Source organism: Protomyctophum bolini (genome assembly GCF_963924005.1).
Source record: "Protomyctophum bolini genome assembly, chromosome: 1".
Lineage (NCBI taxonomy): Eukaryota > Metazoa > Chordata > Actinopteri > Myctophiformes > Myctophidae > Protomyctophum > Protomyctophum bolini.
Window position 1 is genome coordinate 25158530 of NC_137862.1, and position 26838 is coordinate 25185367.

The window sequence follows — 26838 nt, forward strand, 5'->3', positions numbered from 1 at the left end:
GAGGAGGAGGGGGAGGAGGCCGGGGAGGGAGGAGGGGAACGGGACAAGCAGGAGGAGGAGGAGGAGGAGGAGAGGAGGAGGAGGCGGAGGAGGAACAGACGCTCGTCGAGCTTCCTCCTGTGCCACCACATCAGCAACATGGATGAGGAGGAGACGCGGCGCCCTCGCTCCGGCTACGGGGCCGCGTACAGCGACTACGGCTGCTGCGAGCGCGTCGTCATCAACGTGTCGGGGCTGCGGTTCGAGACGCAGCTCAAGACCCTCTCGCAGTTCCCCGACACGCTGCTCGGCGACCCCGACAAGCGCATCCGCTACTTCGACCCGCTGCGCAACGAGTACTTCTTCGACCGCAACCGGCCGAGCTTCGACGCCATCCTCTACTTCTACCAGAGCGGCGGGCGCCTCAAGCGACCCACCAGCGTGCCCTTCGACGTCTTCAGCGAGGAGGTCAAGTTCTACGAGCTGGGCGACGACGTCATGCTGAAGTTCCGCGAGGACGAGGGCTTCGTGAAGGAGGAGGAGAAGCCGCTGCCCCGCGACGAGTTCAAGCGGCAGATCTGGCTGCTGTTCGAGTACCCGGAGAGCTCCAGCCCGGCGCGGGGAATTGCCGTGGTGTCCGTGCTGGTCATAGTCATCTCCATAGGTAGGTATAGGCTAGCCTATATGTGTTCAGTGGTGGAAAAAGTAGCAATACAATGAAAGTGAAAAGTCCGAAACTCTAAATTTACTTGAGTAAAAGAGGCTATCGCGGCTACAAAAGTATTGGCATCAACACGGCTTCTTAAATACCAATGATAGAGCAGAACATCCCATTTCACAAGTTTTTCAAATTTAAAAATCTTTGAAAATAGCAGATCTATACAAGCTCACATACAATTACACGCATTGTGAGCTTGTGGCCTAGGGCTGAAGCCAAGTGTTAAATTGATGTTTTGTAATAGGCCTAATACAAATACAAATAGGCCTACTTACAAATACAAATACTTTAGTTATGCTGCCTCACTAAAGTTCTGAAAACAAATAAATGTAGTGAAGTAAAAGTACAATCATATTCTTTAGGCTACTCCGCTACATCTCAGAGGCAAATATTATTTGCCTCTGAGATGTAGCGGAGTAGCCTAAATAATTTGAAGTAAAGTAAAATACCTCAACATTGTACTTATGTACAGTACTCGAGTACATGTACTTTGTTACTTTACAGCTATGTTTGACATGATCCTATAGGATCCCACACGTTTAAGCTGCAAAGAGAAAAATATTAAATTTGACCCCCCCCCTGCACACACACCCGCAAGGACCCAAACTATAGTGAAAATAGCAGATCTGCAAGCTCACGAGTTACAACACGTTGCATCAGAGCTTGCGTTCGGCTATTTCACTGGGTATACTTCTTAAACATTTTTATTTTAAGATTTGTTTTTGGGCTTTCTGTAGCCTACTGTATGCCTTGGTTATTGATAGGACAGTATGGCGTATAGGAAGAGAGCTGAAGAGTGACACGTTGAGGAATTAAGACATTTACTTTGTGGTAAAATGTCATAAATTGTGTTTTGGTTAGATGATTATGAAAGACTAGAATTATGTTTAGGAAAGCTATTTCTCTTTAGTAGATTTCATATGTAAAATAATAATAATGCAACTCATTGCAACTTCTTGCAACCATTATCCCCAATGGCAGTTGGCATTGCAAGGATTTGCATTGGTGTGGCAAAACACTATAGTTGCATTGGTGCGGTCTGGCTCAAATGTTTATTTGTCTATTTCTCGCTCAAATGTTTTCAAAAACATTTTTGAGAGCAATGTTTAGCATGGCTGTCATGTTGGAATCAGCAGTAAATCAAGCGGGGCACGGCAGGTGCTCCGAGGGTTGGATTAGGCGGTCTGTTATCAAGAAATAACACACGGCGACTGACCAATCAGAATCAAGCATTCAAGCAAGCAATGTAATAAATGTATATGTCTTATCTATCATAGTCATTTTCTGTCTGGAGACGCTGCCGGAGTTCAGGGACGAGAAGGAGTACCTGCAGCCGAAGTCGGGCAACTCGTCCCTGGAGCCGGACCACGGCTTCACGCCGTTCAACGACCCCTTCTTCATCGTGGAGACAGTGTGCATCATCTGGTTCTCCTTCGAGATCATTGTGCGGTTCTTCGCCTGTCCGAGCAAGACAGACTTCTTTAAGAACATCATGAACAGCATTGACATTGTGTCCATTTTGCCTTACTTCATCACGCTGGGCACAGACCTGGCACAGCACCAGGGGGACAGCAACGGACAGCACGCCATGAGCTTCGCCATCCTGAGAATTATCCGCCTGGTCCGAGTGTTCCGCATCTTCAAGCTGTCCAGGCACTCCAAAGGTCAGTGGTGGAAAGCTACTCAAGTTTGACCTACTCAAGTTTCTGCACCTATAAGAATTAACAATGTCGAGAAACCTTTACTTTTTAGGACTATATTTGAGTATTTTTTGATAGCCTACCTCTACTCCATTACATCTCAGAGGCATTGAACACCTTTAGTTACTAGTTAGCTTAGGCTACTTTTTATTACTACTATTAAAACAAAAACAAAATGTAATTCATTTAACCCATTTAGACCTGAGGCCGATTCTAAAAACACCATCTAATACCTACGTTTTCTAAAAACCGTCAAATTGTTATTTAAAATAAATAAATAAAGACAAAAAGTTACATGTATACTGTATAGCAACTAAAGAGACACAGAGGTTGCTCCTGGGTTGAAAGGTATAACAAAGTATAGCTTACAACAGGTCTAAATGGGGTAAACAGAACATTGCTACATTTTAGGAGAGCACTTCACTTACTTATGGTTATTCAGTCAGGACAACTCAAGAAAGGATGGAATATATATTTATTTATTTTATTGAATATAAGATGAGCAATATATTTATTATGGTTTGGCGAAGTATTGGATATGCTTTTTAGGTACTCAGATCAAGCGCATCAGTCCCGACCATAGGGACTCTGAATCCCCCATACCTAAACAGTAGATCCAAAACGTCAGGTGGTAGCTGGGGTGGAGGTGGGTGAGCAGCAGGTTTGTATAAAGCAGAACGCTGATACAGCAGCAGAAAGAAAGGAAGCAGGAGGAGAAATGCAAACCTCCGGTTAAAGTAGCCGGTATGAAGATGGAGTGAGTGTGTGATTGGCTGAGTGAATCATGTGGATGAGAGCGTGATGCTGAGGCGGCCCAATTAACGGCCGGAAGCAACTGCACTGAGGTTCCCTGACTGAACTTGCTCTGCGCATGTCTACGACAGGCACAAATGCTCATTTGGTTCATTATAAGATGGCCCAATTTCCGTCTAGTCACCCATTGGTTGGGCTGTGGACAGTTCAGAAACATGCCTACCAATAATTATTGGTCCTTACTAATGTAAATTATACGATGGCTAGCCTCGTTCCCAGCCTTACTCATCTGCGAAGAGAAAAGATAACTTAAGGCAGAAAGTGTATCGGCGGAAGTGTCAGATGTTTTCCCTCCGGATACGATAGTTTTCGACTCAATCACAACACTTAATTCACGGGGAATGTAAACTGATTTGTAAAACGTCAACATCATTTCCTTGAGCGGTACGTCCGCCAAAGAGACGTGAAACTCCTCAAATACTTGGAATCACCATCACTATCACTCCAATATGGCAGCAACGCTTTGTCTATGGAACACCTCAAACACTCACGGTCGTGAGCACACGTACATACATACATGCATGAGCACACATGCACCCTGACATTCTGAATTAATGTTACTAATTTCTGCTTTGATCCATTCATAAATAATGATAAATAAATGGGTAAATAAATATATGAGAGCCTTTGTTCTTGCAATGATCATAATGATAATGCAATGATAATAAATTATAATAGTATTAATTAGGGATGCACAATATAATCAGCCACAAAAATGCCATATCGGTATCGAGTCGGTCTCAAAATAACCCTAATTATTTTCACAGATATGACGCAATAATAATGTGACCATCAATGGCTTTGTACTCGCAGAGCAGCAGTTCTGTAACTCGGAGAGTGTACAAATTGAACCAAATGGACCCTTGCAGGTCTATAACTCAGTGAACAAATTAAACCAAATTGCAGACTTTTCGGATGAAACCATTTGGTTCATTAGTAAACTTGTGAGTTATAGGGCCTTAATGCTAGCCTGGGTTCCAGCCTGATTTGCTGCGTTCCGCGGGTCTGAAATGTTGACTTGCGAAGTGACATTTCAGACCCGTGGAACGCAGCAAATTAGGCTGGAACCCAGGCTTAATTTAGCTCAGATTGACCATAAACCATTTATTGCAAAGCTATTGTATGTTAGTATGGCGGTGTGGCTCTGCTCATGTGATATCAGATAATCTGATAAGTTGTGTACACAGCTCTGATATCACATTTGATAACTCCGATTATCTATGCACCGAGACACAGCTCTGATATCAAGACCCCCCCAGAGCAGAGCCAAAGATACAATAATTCCATGAGCAAAATACACAGTAATAACACATCAACACATGATTCAACACAAGAATCGACACAATCGCAAACGATCAAATAATATCCCATAACCCCTGGACTAAGAACTACAGGGAGGAGGCCGGGGAGGTGAGGAGAATTTTCACACAGACGCTGAACGAGCTGCTTTGACAGCTCAGCATGAAGAATGAGTAGTGAGCTGAGCTCAGTAGGGACATTGTAGTGCCTCAGTAATCTAAGATAGCAGGTAAACAATGAACATAGCATCAGTCTCTAAACAATATAATATTAAATAATAATAATAATAAAAATAAAAATAAAAATAAAAATAAAAATAACAATAACAATAACAATAACAATAACAATAACAATAATAAGGGTAATAATAATAAGGGCAATATTAATAAGGGCAATAATAATAATAATAATCTGTGCATTGAACCTCCTTGCATGACTTCCCACACAGGTCTGCAGATCCTGGGCCACACGCTGCGCGCCTCCATGCGCGAGCTGGCGCTGCTCATCTTCTTCCTGGTGATCGGCGTCATCCTGTTCTCCAGCGCCGTCTACTTCGCCGAGGCCGACGAGCCCACGTCCCAGTTCACCAGCATCCCGGACGCCTTCTGGTGGGCCGTGGTCACCATGACCACGGTGGGCTACGGCGACATGAAGCCCATCACCGTCGGCGGCAAGATCGTGGGCTCGCTGTGCGCCATCGCCGGCGTGCTGACCATCGCGCTGCCCGTGCCCGTCATCGTGTCCAACTTCAACTACTTCTACCACCGCGAGACGGACAACGAGCCGGCGACACCGGCGGCCGTGGAGAGCCTGCCGCCGGGCGTGTGCCCCTACTTCCCCAACTTCCTGCGGAAGTTCAAGGGATCGCCGTCGGGGTCGTCGCTGGGTGACAAGGGGGAGTACATGGAGATGGAGGAGGGGGTGACGGAGTCCCTGTGCGGGCTGGACAAGAGCCCCAGTAAAGGCAACGGGACGGACATCATCAGCCGAAGGAATAGTAACACTAAGGCCGTTCAGACGGACGTGTGACCACAGAGAGACGCGGTCCTCGCGTTTAGCAACGACCCGTTAGAACACACACAGCAGGTTGTCCGGTCACACCCTCTAGCACACACGTTTTAACGCACATGTTACAACACCCGCTCGTGCACGCCGACGCACACACACACACACACACACACACACACACACACACACACACACACACACACACACACGCGCACACACACACACACACACACACACACACACACACACACACACACACACACACACACACACACACACACACATATACATACAGTATATGTATATATGTATTTATATATATATATATATATATATATATATATAGGTAGGCTATATATCCCATTAAGACTTGAGGGCGAATCTACAAATGCCTTCTAAATCAGTAGTTCTCAAACTTTCAAGAGCTTGTATATCTGCTATTTGTGAATAGCTTCTTTCTCGGTTTTAATGGAATATATATATTTTTTTCACTCACGCACGCACGCACGCACGCACGCACGCACGCACGCACGCACGCACACACACACACACACACACACACACACACACACACACACACACACACACACACACACACACACACACACACACACACATAATTTAGTATGCATTGCACACAGTACAGTAGTACATTGAATTCCCCAAACAATACAATGTTGCATTTTCATTGTGGCTGCTTTAGAACAAATAGATCAGAATGACAAAACGTACCATAGGTATAGTCTCACCAAAATTTGCTTCTCACAATTTATGACCGTCTTGCCCGATGGGTCAGTCGGTTCCCCTTGACCCATGTGGGCTTCCAAATGTAACATTATGAACGGCAGTGGTGGAAAAAGTACTCAATTTATTTTATTTAAGTAAAAGTATCGATACTGCAATGTAAAAATACTCAAAAGTCCAGAATTCTAAATTGACTCGAGTAAAAGTACAAAAGTATTGGTATCAAAATGTACTTAAAGTACTAAAAGTAAAAAGTACTCATTATGCAGAATGTCCCATTTCACAAGTTTTCAAATGTATAAATATCTTTTGAAAATAGCAGATCTACAAACTCACAATGAGTCGTTTTGCTATTTTCAAATAGTGGAAATGTTTGTATGTTTTGTAATAATCAAAATCTGCAAAGTAACTACAGTAGTAACTAAATATTTTCAAATAATTGTAGTGGAGTAAGTACAACATTTTCCGCCGAGATGTAGTGGAGTAGAAGATTTGAATTACTCAAGTAAAGTAATAATACCTCAAAATTGTACTTACTGTAAGTACAGTACGTAAGTAAATGCACTTAGTTACTTTCCACCACTGATGGACGGAGAGAAGAAAGACAGGCTAATGCATTCGCACTTTATGAGTTTCATTTGTCAATAACAAGAAAGAAAGAGAACGCGATCATTTTTGCTGTTATGCAATAAAGTCAAATTTGTTTGCACTAATTATGTAAACTCTGCTCGGGTTTCTGACGGACTTCGACGTTTGTGCAGTTGAGACAGAATCTGTAGGCCATGAAAAATGGCAATAATTTAGTCATCCCTCCAGGGACCACTTTAGGTGAAGAATGTGGATATTTATATTATTATGACTTTTATTTTCACCTCGGAAGACGTCAAACTGGTTGCCATGGCGCGTTCGTCAATAGTTCCAGGATTAGGCTAATAATAATAATAATAATAATATGTATGTCTGACGTAACATATTACTGTGTTATTATAAGCAAATGACAACATTCAGTGAAGTCAAGAAAAACTAGGGCTAGAAGTAAATTCTATACACACTCAACGTTTTCTCCCCACAAAATAGGCCAAACTAAGCCTTGTGTCCACTAACCGTGACAAGCGAAGCACAGGATTCGTCTCTGGTCTAAGTTTCATTGCTCTGAGAGAAAGATGACTTGAATGGAGATGTTTTTCAAGGTCCCATGGTCTCTCCTCTCCTACTCCTCAGTGTCATAATTATAAAACCACCTCAATGTGACAATATCCCTTTACACATGGATGCCGGCCGGAGGGGAATAAAGCTGCGGTAGAAAAGACTCCTATAACCTAGGGAAAACTTCATACCGGGGCTGGCAGGCAAACCTCTCTTATTGTCTGCTGGAACCTCGTTGCACAAACGTTGTTTTTCCGCCGGAGGACTGTGGCTGTTGTCTCTCTCAGCTCGCAAGAGGATCCACTGCAACGACGAGAATGTCTTCCATGGTATGTACCCCATTTTTGTTGTTGTTGTTGTTGTGTTCATTTCCTGTTAAAATCCTGCGTGTTAATTTAACTCAGAGAGTGTACATGGTCCATGCGGTTCGATTTGTACATTCTGAGTTACGGTATACAAACATGCACAGAAATCTGGTTCCATTTCCAGAGTTAAAGGTAGGGAGTAAGGGTATATTCTTTGGTTAAAAGGTTGGTTTAAAGGTTAAACCACTTTATCTGATAGCAATCATTGCAATAGAGTGTTTGGTCAGTAACGGTGTCTCCCTGTCTCTCCAGCTCTTTAATAAACAGAAAATAGGCTACATTTTCAGGTGGGTGGCCAAATTTCAGCAGATAAGGAGAAAGTACCCATTCATCACCTTCATTTTTATATTGGTCCAGTTCCAATTTTGTCTGCTCATTTCTTTTGTGTCATCACTTCAAATTGCCCTTGTTGAATCTGTATCCTGTGTCTGAGATTGGATAAAATTGGTATCCTGACCTGAAAATGCATTTTCTGTTTAATAAAGAGCTAGCTAAAACAGTGGATAGACATGGAGACTCCTGTTATTGAGCACAACAAACCAGGGGCGAAAGTACCAGGCAATGGGCCCCGGTGCGAATATTTTGTGTGGGCCCCTAAAATATTGTGGCTTGGGGGGGGGGGGGGTGCGATGCGAATTGATGTGATAAGATGCGTCGCGCTTCATTGAACCAAATGCGTCTTTGAACTGTACCTAAGTGATCTGATAGTAAAATATTCAATCAATGTGCATGTTTCACTTTCAATCAATCTGTATCTGTGTATCTGTAGGACTGCAGGGCTGCTCAGAAATGACGTTGGACAGATGGAAAAAACTTTAGTTAAACTTGCAGAGTGACAGATTACTTTACCTGGGTTACATCTTCTGAAGTGCTGACATGACATAATAATCCCATCTAGTGTTTCATTAGCGCGACGGAACGTGACAGAATAGGCTACAGCTGAGCTTGTTGTGCTGCTGACAGCTAGACAGCGCTGCATAAACACATGCAGTAACACACACGTTGAAACAAGGTGGTAAAGATACCAAGAAGGAGTGGACAGGGATGTCACTGTTATGCAACATGGAAGTAGTATGGACTTGAAGCTGTTTATAAACCAGTCTGTCAGTGACATCACTGATGAATCCTTGGTGTTACTCTTCCTGCAACCGATAGCCCGTTGTCCTGACTCTTTTTTTCTCGTCTTCTTCCCCCTTCATGGGCCCCTTGGGGACGCTGGGCCTCGGTGCATCGCACCAGTTGCACCGTCGATATTTACGCCACTGCAACAAACATTCTATGGCAATATTTTTTATTGTAGCCACTAGCCAGGCTGGCTAGTGGCTACAATAAAAATTATAGAGCTATTTAACACTTTAACTAAAGAAAATCACTTACCCCGCCATTAACTATATTAACTCTCTAATAACCTTTGTTCATTGATGGTGGAAAGAGCCTGCAGGTTCTTTATAGGAATGTGATTGTAAATAGGGGTAGGACTATACACTACGATATCTGTGGCGATATTAGGGGGTGCGCACGCTTTTCCGACACACCGAAGATCCGAAGCGGGGGGACATGCGATGCGATGCGAAAAAGCGATGGTCCGACATGCGCTGCTCCCGTGCTTGTGGTTAGGGTTAGGTTAGGATTGAGGTTTCGGATCAATAGTATGTCGGAAGCCTGCACCCGATATTAGGCCCTCGATAGTGATAATATCACGATATTCAATATATTGCGATATTTAATATATTGCAAGAGATTTCATCGATATATCATATATCTGTAACTGAAAATGAAAAAAATAACCATAAAAGGCAAAACATCTGGAATGAAGTATTTATTCCAAAATCTTACAAGATGTTTTGTGTCACAAACTGGCCAATAAGTACATGAATCTTGCCTCCAGTAAAACACTGACTGCAACTTCATGCAACTTGTCCACAACTTGTCTGTCCACAACAATGGGTAGCCTACTACTACTACTGTACTACTAACTAAGCAATGTCACAATATTGGAAGGATGATACAATATATCGTTTATGTATCGCGATATATTGCAATATCGATATATTGTCACGCCCCTAATTGTGAACGCTGTGAGAGAGACAGATGTACAACACGTACAGTATGTATTGTCTAAGGGCACCACCACCACTAATTTAAACCCCATATAGCCTATAATATTAGGCTAATTAAGTCCCTGTGCATATTGTTTTCAGTCATTTTACAATGTCACCCCATTAAAGCATAATAAAATGAATAGGCCCTCTGCAACAAAGAAGGGCACTTGCATGCGTGCATAAACGTGAGTTATTCTGAGCCACAAATGACACACTGGATTTTACTCAGCGTCGCTGATAGCTAAAAAATATTTTTTGATTGGCTGACGTTTTATTGACTGAAATGCACAGTGCATGGTAATGCACTGTGCATTAGTGTAAATGTGTGTGTGCCTTGTGTTGGGGGGGACAAAAAAATCAATCATCAAATAAATCAATATTGAAAACTATAATAAGTTAACGCAATAGAGGACAACAACATGGGTACTGTTACGACTCAAGTGATTGATGATTATAATTTGGTATCTTGGTGTCAGCTAAAGCCACACTAACTGTTGAACAATATTACAATATTATGAATTTGGCCATGGACCTCCATCTGAAAATATTTTGTACAAGAGACCCCCATGAGGGAAGAAAACAAAATCAAAATATTAAAAGAAAACTGGTACTGTATCTACGTTTTTCAAGATTCTTCAAAAATAACATATACACAGCTAAAGCACATTGCAATGCGATGCTTATGCCAAAGCATGAAATAGGGTTAATAATACCAATAATACCAATAATAATACTACTAATAATACATACGATTTATGTAGCATTTTTTTGGTATAAATATGGATTGATGGTTGAAGTTGTTAAACAGATTTTGATGCTATCTTAACTATTGCTGGGGACCTCCTGGAACCCCTTCACTAGTTCTCTCAGTGGGGTCTGGTGACCCCCAGGGGACCTTGAAGGGGTTGCAGTGGGTCTGCAGAAAAATGAGGAACAGTTTTAAACACTTTTCAGCTATTTCACTATAGCAGTTTAATAGCAGTTTTGCAAGCTCTTGTGATGACGTGTCCACATCTTTAGAAATGTGGACACATTTTCCCTGGCGCAAAATCATTTAAAATGGGGGTCTGTGGGCAAACAGATACATATAAACGTGGAGGAGAGGTCCTTGAAATGAAAATGTTTGAGAAGCAGTGATGTAGAAAAAGGCTTCAGACTGAGGTCAAACAACCCCCCCACAGTTTAACTAATCTTATGAAGCAAGCAGAGCATTGAGAAAGATAAACAGCACTGAGCCTGAATACTTTATCTTGGAGGTCACAGTGTGTGGAGTATTGGTGTCAGGAGATGTCATGTAGCTTACACTTATAATCAGGGCCAGATTAATGCTCAAGGAGGACCCTGGGCCAATTATCTACCTCCCAGCCTGGCCTTTCACTACCCACAAAGGGCAGTCAATCCACCTGTCACGCAAGCTCACTACTGCAGCATTAAGTTACAGTCTGTAACCTACACTATTTACGTGATATTTGTATTTATTCGATACATTTAGAGTAGTCAATATTTTTTTACCCCTTACTGGGGGTAACCGACTGTATTTATTTAAAGACGTTTATGCCGCGGACAAAGCCAACTCTTGTCATGACAATAAACACAATGTTTTGGGCCAAACAAAGTTGTTTTTCTTCTTTTTAATTATTTGTTTGGTCCAAGATATTGTGTTTGTTGTCATGATTTGTCACGACTCGAGTTGGCTTAGTACGACGCTTAAAAGGTCTTTAAATAAATACTATTTGAAATGTCTATGGGAAAAATGCATTGGGATTCATTTCCTGGGCCTGACGTCGTCATGAAAGGGGGCGGGACTGCGACGCTATAGACTAGGACTGTGATGTCATATGTATGGTTTCAGCTCAATCAGAGCCCGATTGACTTCCATTAACCAATGAAAAGTTTAATAATTCAAAAAGTATAAAACATGATGGGAAAACTGGCAGTGTACAATACATAAGGTTTGGCACTGATCCTCCCAATTTGCGAGATTAAGTCCGGGAAAACACTCACCCACACACACGCACACACACACACACACACACACACACACACACACACACACACACACACACACACACACACACACACACAAACACATTATGCAGCATGGAGCATTGGAGTTTGGAAGCACTCGTTGGAAATCACTCAACGAGTACCACCTGTTTCTAATGCAGGAGGCAGCTGGATGTTGCAAACATGCCTTTTCAAACTCTGGCACTTCCAGGCAGTGCAGGAACGTGCATGGAATTTATTGACAGAAAATAGCTCATAACATGTCTATGGTGGATTTTTATGAAGCAAAAACTTTGCAGAAAGAGGATAATTCAAGCTTTTCCGTACAGCTGTAATGTTGGTGAGTTCAACGTTGTTTTATGTAATCAGATAGGACTTTTCTGTTTGGATGTACAGTATGTATGGGCTGTCAAGGCCAGAAAGTGTTTTTTTGCCACTCAGTGTGTGTTCCTGCATAACTCCCTGTGTACGATGATGTCACATGCATAGCCTCCATAGCGTTCAAGTGGTCACCACTCGACAATGTTTATCCAACATTGACTCAGTTTACCCAGGGATGTTCCAGAACCTTGACGGACAGACATTTCATATCGCACAGCTCTTATCTCCATATTCTAACTTTCTTGTGTGTTTTTTTCTTAAATGCCCCTACTTGATCATACTACAGTGTCACACAAAAGCATAAAAATGAGCTTGTTGATCTGCTACTTCTTTTTATTTGAATCCTGAAAGCGTAACAGTTGTGAGGTTTCCACCCGACAGAGACGATGTCCAATGTTCAGTCAGTTTATCCGGTGATGATCCAGAACATTTTGGTGACAGCGAAAGAAAAATATAAACATAATTATGGAAAAATCGTAACAAGATGGGGTCCAATATTAACGGCTTGGCTCCCATGTGGGCCTCTGCTGTCGCCAGCTGCTCGCTGATCTCAATTGTGAGAAGAATGCGCGGAAGTGATTGACCCAGGAAAACAAAGCAGCAACGCACACAAGCAGATGATGGCTCAGCTGCAGAAGTGTTGGTTTTTGACAGCACGTTTTGATTTAGCCAGTTGTTTTAGTCTCTTAAATAAAATTCTGTTACATTTTAGTCATATTTTAGTCATCTGAAATGTTATACTTCTGGTCTAGTTTTAGTTAGTTTTAGTCGACTAAATCTACAGTTGATTTAGTCGTCAATATTTTATTCTGGCAGGCCTTGATGGCATGCATGCTGAAAATAGCCAATCTACAATATTATAGACCTGCTGTTTTCAGAGCGCAACCAAGCAACACCCATTTGAACGATACCCAAATCCAATCCACTTGGATATAGGGATTAAAAGTTGTGAGCTCTTGGATATTTCTAGCCAACACACACGGCCAAACCAAACCTCTGTGAACCGAGAGTTCAATGAATTGCCAAGTCTGTCATAAAGCCAGGGAGTCTGTCAGTGCGTCTATCATCAATCAGACGCTGTGTGAGCCATGAAATGAATTTGTGTAGTGGATCTCACTCTGTTTCAGCCTCAGTTCCTCAGCTTTAACAGTTTTCTGGATCCAAGTGCCTCCTTGGTTTGCTAGCCTATGATTCTATGAATAAATGACGACCCGACTTTTGGACAATATTGTTGCTGTCGGGCAGAAACCTCTTCTCCATATTTTAACTTTTTGTGTGCTTTTCGTAAACTAACGCCCTACTTGATCATACTACAGTGTCACACGAAAGCATCAAAAGTAGCAGATCCGCAAGCTCAAAATGCAGCTCAAAGTGACATGTTTTACGTCTGAAATGAGTAGATTCATTTGCACAGCTTTCTGGGACTGCATGTAGCTAGTCATTATATTCAAAGACTCCCCGTATGCGATATTACTTGGCTTTGTCAGTAGCTGTTAATATGGAACTATAGTCTCCCTCAGGTATAACACTAGTCAAATCAATCCTACTAGTGGGAAGTTATGCAATCAAATTAGAAAGCATCCAAATCAGACAGAAAAGTGTCCAAATTATAATTGTTCTAAGTGGTGGTAGGCGTGCAGGATACAGTACAGTGGGAAGGAAGCCACTATAGCCCCGGCTGTGGCTCTGCCTCCAACGCTGTGTGATAGATGGATAGATGCGTGCGTTGATGCGGCCACTTATTAACAAGAGAAACTTTGGATTATAGCCTGGCGTGTAAGTTTAAACCGCCTTGCCGGGTTTCCATTTAGTGGTTACATAATGTAGCTCTATTGAAAAGGATGGCAACCTGAAACCCCACGCACACTGGATCCATTCCTGACATATTATCTTTCCAGTGGATAGAATTAATGTGACTGTGTCCTATGTCTTTATTATGCTGCCTTAATTCTAGACGTGTAGATTGCATTGCTAATTACACATATGCTTAGGTCTCAGGTGTCCTCTCTTCACTTGCGGTCAAGTCATTAATAGTGGTAACTGCAAAGCGGTGACTCATCATGCAACAGTTATTGCGTCAGATAAATAACGGTTAATGTGCTTAGAAGTTTCTAATCCGGTTTCATTATTAGTCAGACAAGACTGTAAAATTGCATTAGCTCGTATACCAAGAATATGTTGTTGGTGATTATAATTGAAAATAACCCCAACATAACCATTATGAATGGATACAGCAGCTGTTAAGATATGTTACATTACAAATGTGTGTTTAAATGCGTGAATACATACGATATACAGAGAAATGCATTATTTTTTGTATTCAGTTTGCAGTCACACATGGACAATTTAGGCCAGTGGGGGATTAGAGGTTTGGTAAAGGTACGGAGGCATTTTACAGATTTGTCAGAGCAAGAAGCTGAAGTTGTTGTTTTTGTTACTTATTCTCCAGAGCTCCACTTAAGGCCCCCACAGCGATGCAGCCATTTATGAACAAGCTTAGATCTGATTAAATGCAGTGTCATGGCTGCTGTTCACCCATACAAAGCCATGGTCTGTCTGTCTGTCTGTCTGTCTGTCTGTCTGTCTGTCTGTCTGTCTGTCTGTCTGTCCGTCTATCTCTCTGGTCTCTCTGCTTCTCCCCCTCTCTCTGAGAGTAAGAAACAGAGAGACACAGACAGGGACTCTGTCTATCCCTCTCTGTCTGTCTCTCTCACTCATTGAGGACAGACGGCTGGGTGCAGTAGCGGCGCCAGCATTTTTATTGGGGAGGGCTTATTAATTGGGGGTGCTGCTACAGAACTGTGGATATAAACCTATACCAGTACGCACCATGACCAAATGCAGTCGTGCGTGACAGAAAAGTGTGTGTGTGTGTGTGTGTGTGTGTGTGTGTGTGCGTGCACGCTGCCTCCCTGCCTGCATGCATGTGTGCAGCCAGTGGAAATATTATTGTGCATAAATTAGCTCTGCTACACCAGGAATGACAATTGTGCATGTAGCATGTGAGATAATGTTGTCAGGACGCCAGAATCAGCTACCCTTCATGAATCTGGGCTGGTATATTGCAGGGTGGTTATAGTTACAGTACATCATAGCATACACGTGTTCATACATGTAATACATGTTAAACATGCTGCAGTGTCTACACTGCAGTGGCTTTGCCACCTTTTCCCCAGAGAATCAGGTTTGCGTGGTTAAAGTTCTCAGTCGCCACGACTGATTTCAGTTCCATTCCATAGAAGCCTTCGAGCCTTCTATGAAAGCATGTCACACACCAAAAATAGCCTATTAGAAATAGAGTATTTGAACTAAGTGGTCAAACTAGCATTAATATACAATGTTCAGAAGCATCTTCCATGGGCGCACGGTGGCACAGTAGTATAGTAGATATTATTTTGCTTTATTATTCCATTTGTTTGTACGAATCCAGAGTCAAAGATAATTCGTTTGAAGTACTGTAGCCTACATCAAACCTTTATGTAATCACAAGCAATCCCAAAACAATTATTGTCATTGTGTGAATGGTTGAATGGTTGTAACTGTATTATTGTCTCTGGAACGCCCAACAGTTAAAGAGAGCGATGAAGAGAGAGAGAAAGAGATTGAGCGAGTGAGCGAGCGAGAGAGAGAGAGGTCACAAATTATGCACGCACTTGTCCAGGACTAGGGAACTCCATCCCTGGAGAATGAACATTGAATGAACATTGTCATCGACAATATGACAGACAGATGAAGAGGTGACACCTGCTCACGTGATGTAGCTGAAACAATTAACAACATGACTGAAAAATCTGAAAAACTCTCCAGCTGCATATTGTTACACACGCAATGCGTTCCATTTAGGTAGTACATTTCACACACAGGCTGTTGTACACACACGTAGAACAGTGGTGCATGGGTTCCTGGTTACTTAAAATGGTAAATCAGTCTGAAGTGCGATAAGTGACTTTTAGCAGTACACGGTGTAACAGTGTATTATTGAGTGTGAGCCTTGTGGAGGAGACAGATGAAATTGACTCTCATCAGGTTGTCCTGCCAGGCTCCACTGTGATGCTGATCTCTGTGCATTGCTGCACTGCAGGATTTAGAACCAATCCTCTGACGTTTTACTTTCACACATGCGGCACGATGCGACACATTGTGAGCTTGCAGATCTGCTATTTTCATTCAAAATAATGTTATACTTTGTATACATTTGAAAAACATGTGAAACGGGTCACTCTACATAATGAGTACCCTCTACTTTTGATACTTTTAAGTACATTTTGATAACAATACTGAATTCCGGACATATACTTGTAACAGTATTTCCACATTACATGGCAATATTGATACTTTACTTTTCTTCCACCACTGAGGAGATGCCACATGGAGACAAAGGGTTTCTTATGACATGTCTCCTCTCTGTCAGTCACATAACAGATGGTCATGCATGCATATACAGCAGGCAGAGCTTCAGCGTCCACGCCCCGTCAACTCACCCAATTAGCTGAAATTGGATGTGGGAACATTTCAGACTCACCAGTTTAGCGTATAATTTCTCAATGAAAATCCTGCAGGCTGTCTGGAAAAAAACAACAAACCCACAGTGTAATACATGAATAATATTAAAAGTTCAACTGACTGTGAAGGTTCTGGTATATAGAAACAAGTAGATTGGCGGGAAGGGGACATAATTTTGATCCTTAAAAATGCCTGAGTGATATTGTTTTGGCTAAAAGAAAATGTGAAAGAGCCAATCTGTATCTGTAAATCACAGTTGTGATATATCGTTATAGTATCGTTATCTCTGCATGAACATGCGCATGAACACATCACTTCCGAACGGTCAGCCTTCAAAGTAATAGGAAAGGAAGCACAGAGCCCTTTCACTCGACTGGGAGGGTTTACCAGGCTAAATTCTCTCTCTTGATTCTCTATCCTGACCTGAACATAACCTAAGTCTATAGGCAGGTGCTGAGCGATGAACAATAAAGGTGGAAATATGGATGGAGATCTCCATCTTTTCAAATCCATCGCTGATCATCATTGCTGCTCTCGGCGCCTCGTCGAGTCCGTTCCCAATGCTTACACTACACTGTACATCAAGGGGCCAGCTAGGCACTCCAATGTTGAAGCGCTGGTCCCTAGTGGTAAGAGGAAGGACTGCAGGCGGACCCGTGGATTCTTGACGAGGAAACCCCGTGCAACCGAGCGCCCAATGTAAAGCCCAGGTGCACTCTGGGTGCACTTCCGCATTTGGACACCAAATTTTGGTGTCCAAATGCGGAAGTGCACCCAGAGTGCACCTCGGTGAAATGCTGAATCAGCGAAAAGACGGTACTTCCGGCAGCCTTCCGGGTGCTTCAAAACGCCACTGAGCAACTTCCACTGACATGAATAGCAGAGGGGGCGGAGCTTCGCGTTAGTTTAGTCTCTATCCTTTTAATACTCTATGCTGTACATGGGCAGGACTCCGGGGCGGGCGGAAGTGACCCGTCTTGTATGCTTATATCGCACATTTCTCTGGCACTATAGCGCCACACTCTGGCCTGGAGGGCTGGGAGGTTAATGTTTTATGTCATTTTTAGATTGTGCTAGGAGATAAACCGGAAGTTTTTGGTCCCTCAGTTAAAAGGTTCCCCCCTCGTTGACTTGAATGATAGCCGAAATCTTAACACCCTTTTATAACAGATCATAAATGCGTCGCATCGCGGCGCATTGTGAGCTTGTAGATCGGCTATTTTCAAATGGTCGAAATGTGTATCGGGCTGAAGTGGTTAATGTATGTTTCGTAATAATAATAAAAACCTACAAAGTAACTAGTTCAGTCAGACAACTCACGAATAGATTAAACAATATTTATTGCAGCATGAGTAACAAGTGTGCATATGATATTTGACTTGGCGTTCGGCTCTGCTGGAATTCTCCCTGCTCGGCATGATTAGCAACAACATAAAACATAAGAGCAGGGAGATAGATATACAATAACCCCCCCATGGGGAGCATAGATAGCAGAGCCCACCGGTGGTGCTGGGGTGGTGGTGGGAGAAAACATCACATGCAGCTGGGAACCATGAGCAGAGGAAGGCAGGAAGAGCATGGAGACTAGTGAGCTTAAGTAGCCTGCCCAGTTAGTCAGCTGACTGCCGCATCGGCGAATGACGTGTGAGACTTGTACACACGTATACTCCCACATAGTAATGCAGCATGTTAACCCCTTGAGCATAGCATGGGCCTTTGAGCATGGCAAGAACTTCCCTTGAGGTTGACTGACTGAACTGACTCCGCAAGCTGCGTTTGATTAACTAAAGTTTTCAAATAAATGTAAAAGTAAAAGTACAATATTTGTCTGAAATGTATACAGTGGAGTAGAAGTCAAAGTACTGAAAATTACGTTTCTGGTAATATTATTGTCTCATTTTGTACGTTCGTGGCAAAAATGTAATCTTGACAAAAATGTCCACCACAAGCCAGCCACTGCTCATTGGTCACGACCAAGACGAAAACACCAGTACTGTTTCTGCATTTCATCAGTGAAACACCATTTGCGTTTTGCAGTGCAGGCTCAGTGCGGCGAGCTCCGCTTTGATCTGAGCAAAGGAGATATATACTCTCACAGAGATTTGGTGAATTTACAGTAGTAAGGATTCTATTTTTTCTGCATACAGTGCTTTGAAGGTGCAGTGTGGAATGTGGATGGATGGATGGGTCCTGTACTTATGAGTGTTATATGGGTGTTATGCATTTAGCCTGGTCCTCCGTCATCATGATAGCTGTGGCAGCGTTTGTCCTAGAAAACAGCCAGCGTGTGTGGAGTGTTATAGACGCCACTACTACATGTTCAACCTCTCACTCACTCTGCTGGCTTTCATGTACAGTGACTAATGCTTGCTCCAGAGGTCTGACTGTGTGTGTGTGTGTGTGTGTGTGTGTGTGTGTGTGTGTGTGTGTGTATGTGTGTGTGTGTGTGTGCGTGTGCGTGTGCGTGCGTTCGCGTGTAAACGTGTGTGCACGCGTGTGCACAAGTATAGTCGAATTTGAGAAACAGAGATTAATTGTGAGGAAAATGTTCCGTCAGTCAGTCAGTCACGCCCTATATATGGTCATGCCTCGTGACATCACGTGATGTCATCAATATTAAGCCCATATATGGAGATCCCTGATGTCATCTATATAGGCCAGCAACTCTATAACTCACCTCAAACCTCAAACCCTTAGATCCATATAGAGCTGACCTGTTCTGACATTCCATAATGTTGATCCTTCCCCATCCATCCTTCCTTTTCGATGTCTCCTGTCTGACTGATACCTGTCCATTTAAACTCTAGACGGGCCTGCAGCCCGAAAATGAAGCCCCGGCCCTACCTGGGCCCTCCTCAAACCCTACACACTTAAGACACCGCCCCCGCTGCCACCCTTAGATCTCCAAATATGGAGCTGACCTGTTCTGACATTCAGTCTGACCTCATCAAACCCTGTACACTCAAGACACGCTCAATATACTGTATGGCCAGTCCATGTGTTGATCTGACCCCCATTCCAAAGCGCCAGTGCTCGCCCAGCAGTCTGCTGTCACCCAGGCGGATGCGTGCACGAAGCGAAGGGCTTACTGCCCTCAGGCGTCTTACTGGTGTTTAGAACATATTTTTGTAGACAAAAGAAAAGATTGCGTTTGGCGGTTAGAGGTCTTATTGTACGTATAAAGGTTAGCTTTATTGGAGTTATTCCTGACTTGGTGTCGTGCACCAAAAATATAGCCTGGGTTCCAGCCTGATTCGCTGCGTTCCGTGGATCTGAAAATGTCACTTCGCTGCTCAGTTTGGACAGAGGCTGCTTGACTCGCATTTCATAACGTCAACTGTACATAGTGCCGTTGTTGCTGATACGTCATCAGCCAGCGCCACTCTGTCCATGCTTCTCACTGTTGGAAAAAAAAGCGCAGTTCGAGACTTGAGAGCAAAAACCTATGGTAAACGGTAAACGATTCAGTAGTCACGCAAACGTGTAGTTTTGAGGAGTGTGTGTGTGTGTGTGTGTGTGTGTGTGTGTGTGTGTGTGTGTGTGTTGTTACCCTATAGGATGAGTCAGAATTATCGACTACAAAGGCAGAGTTGTGTCACACTGCAACACTTAATAAGTATCCATGGTGTTATAGTTCACTCACATCATGTAAGACAAATATAATAATCAGTTATTATATATTACAATAAGTTAATTATAAGTGTATAATAAATGCCGACGGTCCGATCGACAACCTACCTCAAACCCTCACCCTAACCCTAACCTCCCCCGGGGCAGACACCTAAACCTAACCACCCACCCTCTCCCGACCCCCAGCGCACCTCGGACCAATGCTCCTTCTGAGGGAACATAGGGCTGAGGGAACATAGGTATGACCCCGTTTAAATATAGTGCAGAGGACTGGTGGAAGGAAACACAGCTTGTCTACTTACAGTGGCTTACATCATACGCATCCATAATGGTTTGTTTACTTGGTTCGTCTGTGGAGATGTGATAGGATTTAATTGACATGGTAGAGGCACTAACAGCGTAACAGTCTGAGTGGCTTTCCTCTTCATCACGAATTGGTATTTTTTGGAAAGTATTGTAGAGGAAACCTTACATGGAAGTATAGGCCCATGGATTAACATTTAAAAGAGTTTAAAAATACTTATTTTCTATCAATTACACACCCCATGAAGCTGTAACCAATGAGACGAAGCCCTGCATGCACCAGTGGGCTGTATAGCCAATCAGATGGAGTCCTGCATGCACCAGTGGCCAATGATAGCAGAAATATCCATCGCAATGTGACTCGTAGTGAGCTTGTAGATCGGATATTTTTGCTATTTCAAATTTTTGCTATTTCAAATCATCACGTTAAAGTTATGTTCAAGATTCATGAGTTATTTTGTCATATCTTCCCAGTGCAACTTTTGTTTATGAAGCCTAAAGGTCAAACAGAAATGCATGCAATGAATTAATGTTTATTTCAATAGTTCAATTGCAAAAACACAATTGTCAATAGCAATCAATCTGCAAGTAAAAAATAATATAAAGAAAGAAAAGGGACAGCCCTAGCAACTAAAGCTGGCAAATAAGTGTAGTGGAGTAAAAACTATATAAAGAGTCATAAAACGGAAATACTCAAGTAATGTAATAATACCTGAAAATTGTACTGATGTAAAATCAGTGGTGGAAAATGTGACAGTGATTTAACTTAATTCAAATATCGCTTATTTTTTTGTTTATCCTCTGGGGTAAAAAAACCGTAGGTTTCGTTTTTGGCTAGGTGGCTCAGCCTTCATCCAATCAGGATAGAGAGGGGCCTTCCGCCAATCACGATCGAGCGGGGGCGGGTCTTGGTGTGCGTGCTGTTGGCCTGTCGCGTGTCTCCCCACTGTAATGCGTGCATGTGCACATCTTGTTGCCGGGGCGGACCGGGGGGTTTTCCATATCACCCAAATCACTGAATCCTCCTTTAAGTAAAAGTATCAATACTGCAATGTAAAAATACTATTATTAAAGTATTAGTATAATAAAAGTACCAAAAGTAGAAAGTGCTCATTCTGCAGAATGTCCCATTTCACAAGTTTTCAAATGAATAAACATTGTAGTGGAGTAAAAGTACAACATTTGCCTACATGTACATAAGTACAGTAGTTGAGTAAATAGTAAATGTATAGTTACTTTACACTCACTTTCCACACACAGTATGTAGCCCATTAGAGTATCATGAATCATCAGATGGGAGGCCTCCTGTTTGCACAGTAATTAGCCTTATCTTGCATTGTTTTGTTTTGTTTTGATCGAGCCAAAACACACATTTTTATTGGCCACAGGGTCATGTGTAACCCCTGGTAACGGTTTGTTGATGTACGCAACAATTAGCACGCAGCGGCGCACCAAGGTGGGGTCTTTAGAAAACACAAATCCCTCCCTCGCTCCCTGGCAAAAAAGCAGGAAACGTGCTGCGTCTATTTTTAGCCACAAAACGTGCACTTTCTCTTCTCTGCCGGTGCTGGAGTCGCAGGAGGGCTCAGCGCTCCAATTAGCGTTCTGGAAGCACACAGAGCCAGACATCGAGAGGATAATAAATACGTCTCTCCTCCTTGCCTGCTGACATGACAGAGGGAATATGTCTGCAATCTCCATTGCTGGCAAACGGCAAAAGAAATCACAGTTTTGCAGTTAATGATTTTGACGTTGATTAACAATTCTTGTTTACTGTTTCAATAACTGGCCAAAACTCATTAGTGAAAACTATTATGTAGATTACATTAGAGGTTTTCAAAGTGGTGTCCCAGGACCTTGTGAGCTTGTAAAATAAACCCCATTATAATAATATTTGTTAGAATAGAATTACACACATTTTCTGTTATGCGGGTCACAAAATATGTTCAGGTGGTATACTGTAGTCCTCCTGGTATAGTCCTGTTTGGGAACCACAGGCGTACATTAATAATGGCAAGGCAAGGCATGTTTATTTGTACAGCACATTTCAACAACAAGGCACTTCAATGTGTTTTACACAGAACAAGCACATTATACACAATTATAAAATTACATTTGTATATGCATAAAATATAAGTAACAATTAACAGTGCAGAAGAGAAAAGAAAAGAGAGAAAGAAAAGTACCTCAATTAAAGGCAGCGGCAAACAGAAAGGTCTTTAGTTGTGTTTTAAAAGAAAGAAGAGTAGACATATCTGGTATGTTCCAGATATGTGGTGCATAATAACTAAATGCTACTTCCACATGTTTATTTTTATTTTTAGGGGGACAGAAAGTAGACTTTCCCCCGATGACCTGAGAGATCTGGATGATTCGTGATATCGTACAAGATCACAAATGTATTTTGGCCCTAAATATAAATATAGTATTAAATCTTTTCTCCTGCATAAGATATACCGTTTTTACGCACGCACGCACACACGCAAGCACACACGCAAGCACGCAAGCACGCACACAGGCAGATCAATTTGGCTCAGTGTCATGTTATTCCAGGGTTATGTTCCCATGCTGCCATTGTTGGAAACATTGCCGCTAAGGCTGCTGGGAGTTTCTTTTAGTTTTAGTTTTAGTTTTTTTTTTGGGGGGGGGCATCATACAAAACTAAACCCAAAGTGTGTTTGGGGTAAATGCAATCAATGTCATAACAACGATGAAGCTGGAAGCTCTGTGTCCTCTGTGTGTATGTGTGTGTGTGTGTGTGTGTGTGTGTGCATATGCATGTGTGCATGTATGCGTGTGTGTGCGTGTGTGTGCGTGTGTGTGTGTGTGTGTGTGTGTGTGTGTGTGTGTGTGTGTGTGTGTGTGTGTGTGTGTGTGTGTGTGTGTGCGTGTGTGTATTGTGGGGGTGTTGAGTGTATGTTTAAGTCTGGTGTGTGTGCGTGTGTGCGTGCAAAGCCGTGCATGCGTGCGTGTGTGCGTATGTGTGTGTGAGAGCGAGAGTGTGAATGTCTTTTTAAATGTGTGTGTGTCGGCATTTTCTGAAAGTGTACTTTTCTCTTTTTTCCCCCCGTGGTTCACTGTGTGTGTTTGGAAAATATGTGTCAGAGAGAGAGAGAGAGAGAGAGAGAGAGAGAGAGAGAGAGTTGCATGGAGTGGAGTTTTCCCAAACAGACCCCTGGAAAAAACAACAGCTCTTCAGATGCACTCTGTTATGGGTGCTTTCCTCTACTAGTGCAGTGGTACAGTACTGTCTCTATACATGCAGCGCTTTCAGGCTTTTGAATTGACTGCCATTTACTGTATATAATTCCAATCCAACGCACAGACCGTCATTGATGCATGTGTGCGTCATTTGGTGTTTTTGGGTTGTCCCGGGTTACACTCGCCCATGAGGTTTACCAGTGTGGCCAGTCCACTTCAGGCTGCAGCTCTTGGTGCTAATAGCTCGTACCACAACAGCTTAGTGCGGTGAACCCCAACCGGTGGTCTGTGGACCCCTAGCGAATACTTTGTGGACCAACAGCGCAAACATACTTTAACTAACTAGTGTATATAGGCTACTGTGTATAATGAGGGGCCGTGCACCCCCGTTACCTCCTGACCTAGCTGATGCACCCACCCACCAACACTACGTCTCGTTATTTTTCAGAAAATGATAATTTCTTTAATATGATTATGGCAAATAATCACAGAATGTCACTGCACTGAGAGACATGCAGCTCCTGTATACTCCCACAGCTGCTCCATACATCTCCTTACAACAGTGATTTACCAGATTTTGCCGTTTGTGTAAAATAACACCATAAAACCGCCATTACCCTTTTCATGTCACGGACCCCCTAGACTAGGACGTTCGCGCACCACAAGGGGTGCACGCACACACTACAGTTTGGGAACCCCTGGACTAGACTGTTTAAATGTGGTCCTTTTCTTGTCATCTGAACCACCTAGTCGGTTTAGTCGACACAATTAACACAGACTCGAACCCTAGGTGACGACATTTGGTTTAGACTAGAGGGAAATACTAGTATGCCTAGTACAGAGCCCTGGGGGCCAATAAGGTTTTAAGTGGTCAATTTCTTATTATGGAAAACATGTCCTAGTATGATGCTGAACACTGAACAGGCAGCACACACAAACACCCATAGAGTTAATTGTCTCCACCAGGCCGAAGGCATGGGGAGAGTATGTTTTGCATCTCTGGCACCGTTTTGAACAAAATGACTCAAATGATGAACACAGCATGAGATTAAATGAGGAAGATTTTTTTTTCTTCAAATCAGCCTCATGGTGACGCTATAACTGGCCGATTCGTGCTTTTACCTATAACTGCACCGAACTGTGTGAAACGTTGTATGCACCCTACCTAGAGTTCAAGGACAATACCTCTGCCCTGCATTTTTCACTAATGAGAATGATTGAGTCTGCAGTCCTGACTGAAGGGAGGAGGTCATTCCACAGCTTGAGAGCCAGGAGGGAGAAGGCCAGCTAGGGTGTCAGCAGAGGGGGACAGACTGAGGGTTAGCTGATGGATGTGTGGGGTGAGACAGTGGTTCTCAACCTTTTCAGACCCCCCAAAATAATCAAAATAATTTAGTTTGACTCGGTCTTATAAGACGAGACTATGGTCAACACAGAAACATTTAAAGAGACTTGTTCCTGCTAACAGCAACACTACATGTTTAGGGCACTGGTGCTGACAGATTCTACTATTAGCGGAAATTGATACTAATCCTAAGCATAAGATATTGCATATTGTATTCGTCCCTCATGCTTGACACACACCAATAATACAAATTTGCTTCTGAAGTTAAAAACTAAAACCTATAAATAAGTTGATGTAACAAGAGCTAGGGAGCAGGTCTATCTTTCAGAATAGTTACAGTATTTTCCCACCTTTCAGACTGTAAGTTAAAGTCCCTGTTGTTCACATCGTCGTGGTCTAAAACTCCTCAGAATATTCATCTCTGTTCTATAAATGTGCATGTCAAGTATTCTTCCCAAAGTAGTCTTTGTTCTATTTGCCCTCATTCAGTATTCCATATCCTATGAATTATGCATGTTATGTTATATTATGCCCTGTGTCAAAACTGCTGTTTGACGCCTAGCACGGTTCTGACTGAGTGCTAGTCTGGCAAAGACTTTAGTAGTAAAACTCTACTGTATATTAATGCTTTGGAGATATGCAGATTAGTGTAATGAACTGCAGTGATTTTCACCGGCAAGCTTCAAAAAGGACATTACGATCTGCTATTTTCAGCATAAACTTTCCCCACTTGCATTGATCCCTGGAACCATATGGGGTTTCAGTGGTTAAAGCCTATCATACCTCTTACATGATTATTTTATGGTGATTGCTAGTGTTGTGTAGTACACAAGTCTGGTCTTTTCATTTACTCAGTCTCGTTTCGGACCAAGACACTCAGGACTAATTCCCCCACCGAGTCCACTCGAGTCACTCACGAGTCACTACCATACAATTAAATCATTTTTATCATACCCATATTATGAGGAGCCCATTCACATTAACATTATAAGAGCATGTCTGGTGTTTAGACAGCTATCTTGTTAAAGGGCCACTTCACCCCTTTTGCAACCAGATCTTATTTGAATGATGTTTGGGAGACAAGAAACACTTTCCTGGGGGTTTTTATGTGGGTAATTTATTTGTGTTTTAGATATTTCAGTATTTCAAGGTGTCCATGCCATGGACACTGGGCTCACTTCCTTCCTTTACTACAATTCCCATAATGCTTTGGTGCACTGCTAGTCCTTGTGGATAGGGGGAGGGCTTTCTTACTGAGACAGCATGTAGTCCAAGGCCCAATCCCAATCCACTCCCTTGCTGACTCAATGAGCCCTCACTGACTTAGCTGCGCGTTCATGTGAAGTCTGCGAGGGCTTGAGGGATGTCCCATTTGAAATCGGTAAATCAGTGAGGGCTCAGCCCCGCCCCTTTATGTGCCCTTTGCCAAAGTCAGCGTCGATGCTGACTTTGGGCTGACTTTAGCAAAGAAATTACCCACAGTTCATAGCGTTACCAGGGGAATGAGGGGGATCCTCCAAACGTCAATCATTTAAATATGTAAATTAGTTATGTATCGCGATTAGAATGTCAACAAACACAATAGTGCTTTCTC

At 42.7% G+C, this 26838-nt stretch overlaps 1 protein-coding gene across 1 annotated transcript in view; it reads left to right on the forward strand.

Moving 5' to 3' along the window:
* The first annotated feature begins 94 nt into the window (after positions 1-94).
* kcna4 (potassium voltage-gated channel, shaker-related subfamily, member 4) overlaps positions 95-26838 on the forward strand; it is a 52415-nt gene continuing 25671 nt past the window's right edge. Inside the window, exons 1-3 of the mRNA XM_080765796.1 lie at positions 95-643; positions 1975-2361; positions 4958-7736. Of these exons, the coding sequence (XP_080621922.1) occupies positions 139-643; positions 1975-2361; positions 4958-5538 (1473 nt within the window). The 5' untranslated portion in view covers positions 95-138 and the 3' untranslated portion in view covers positions 5539-7736. The remainder of the gene's footprint in view (positions 644-1974; positions 2362-4957; positions 7737-26838) is intronic.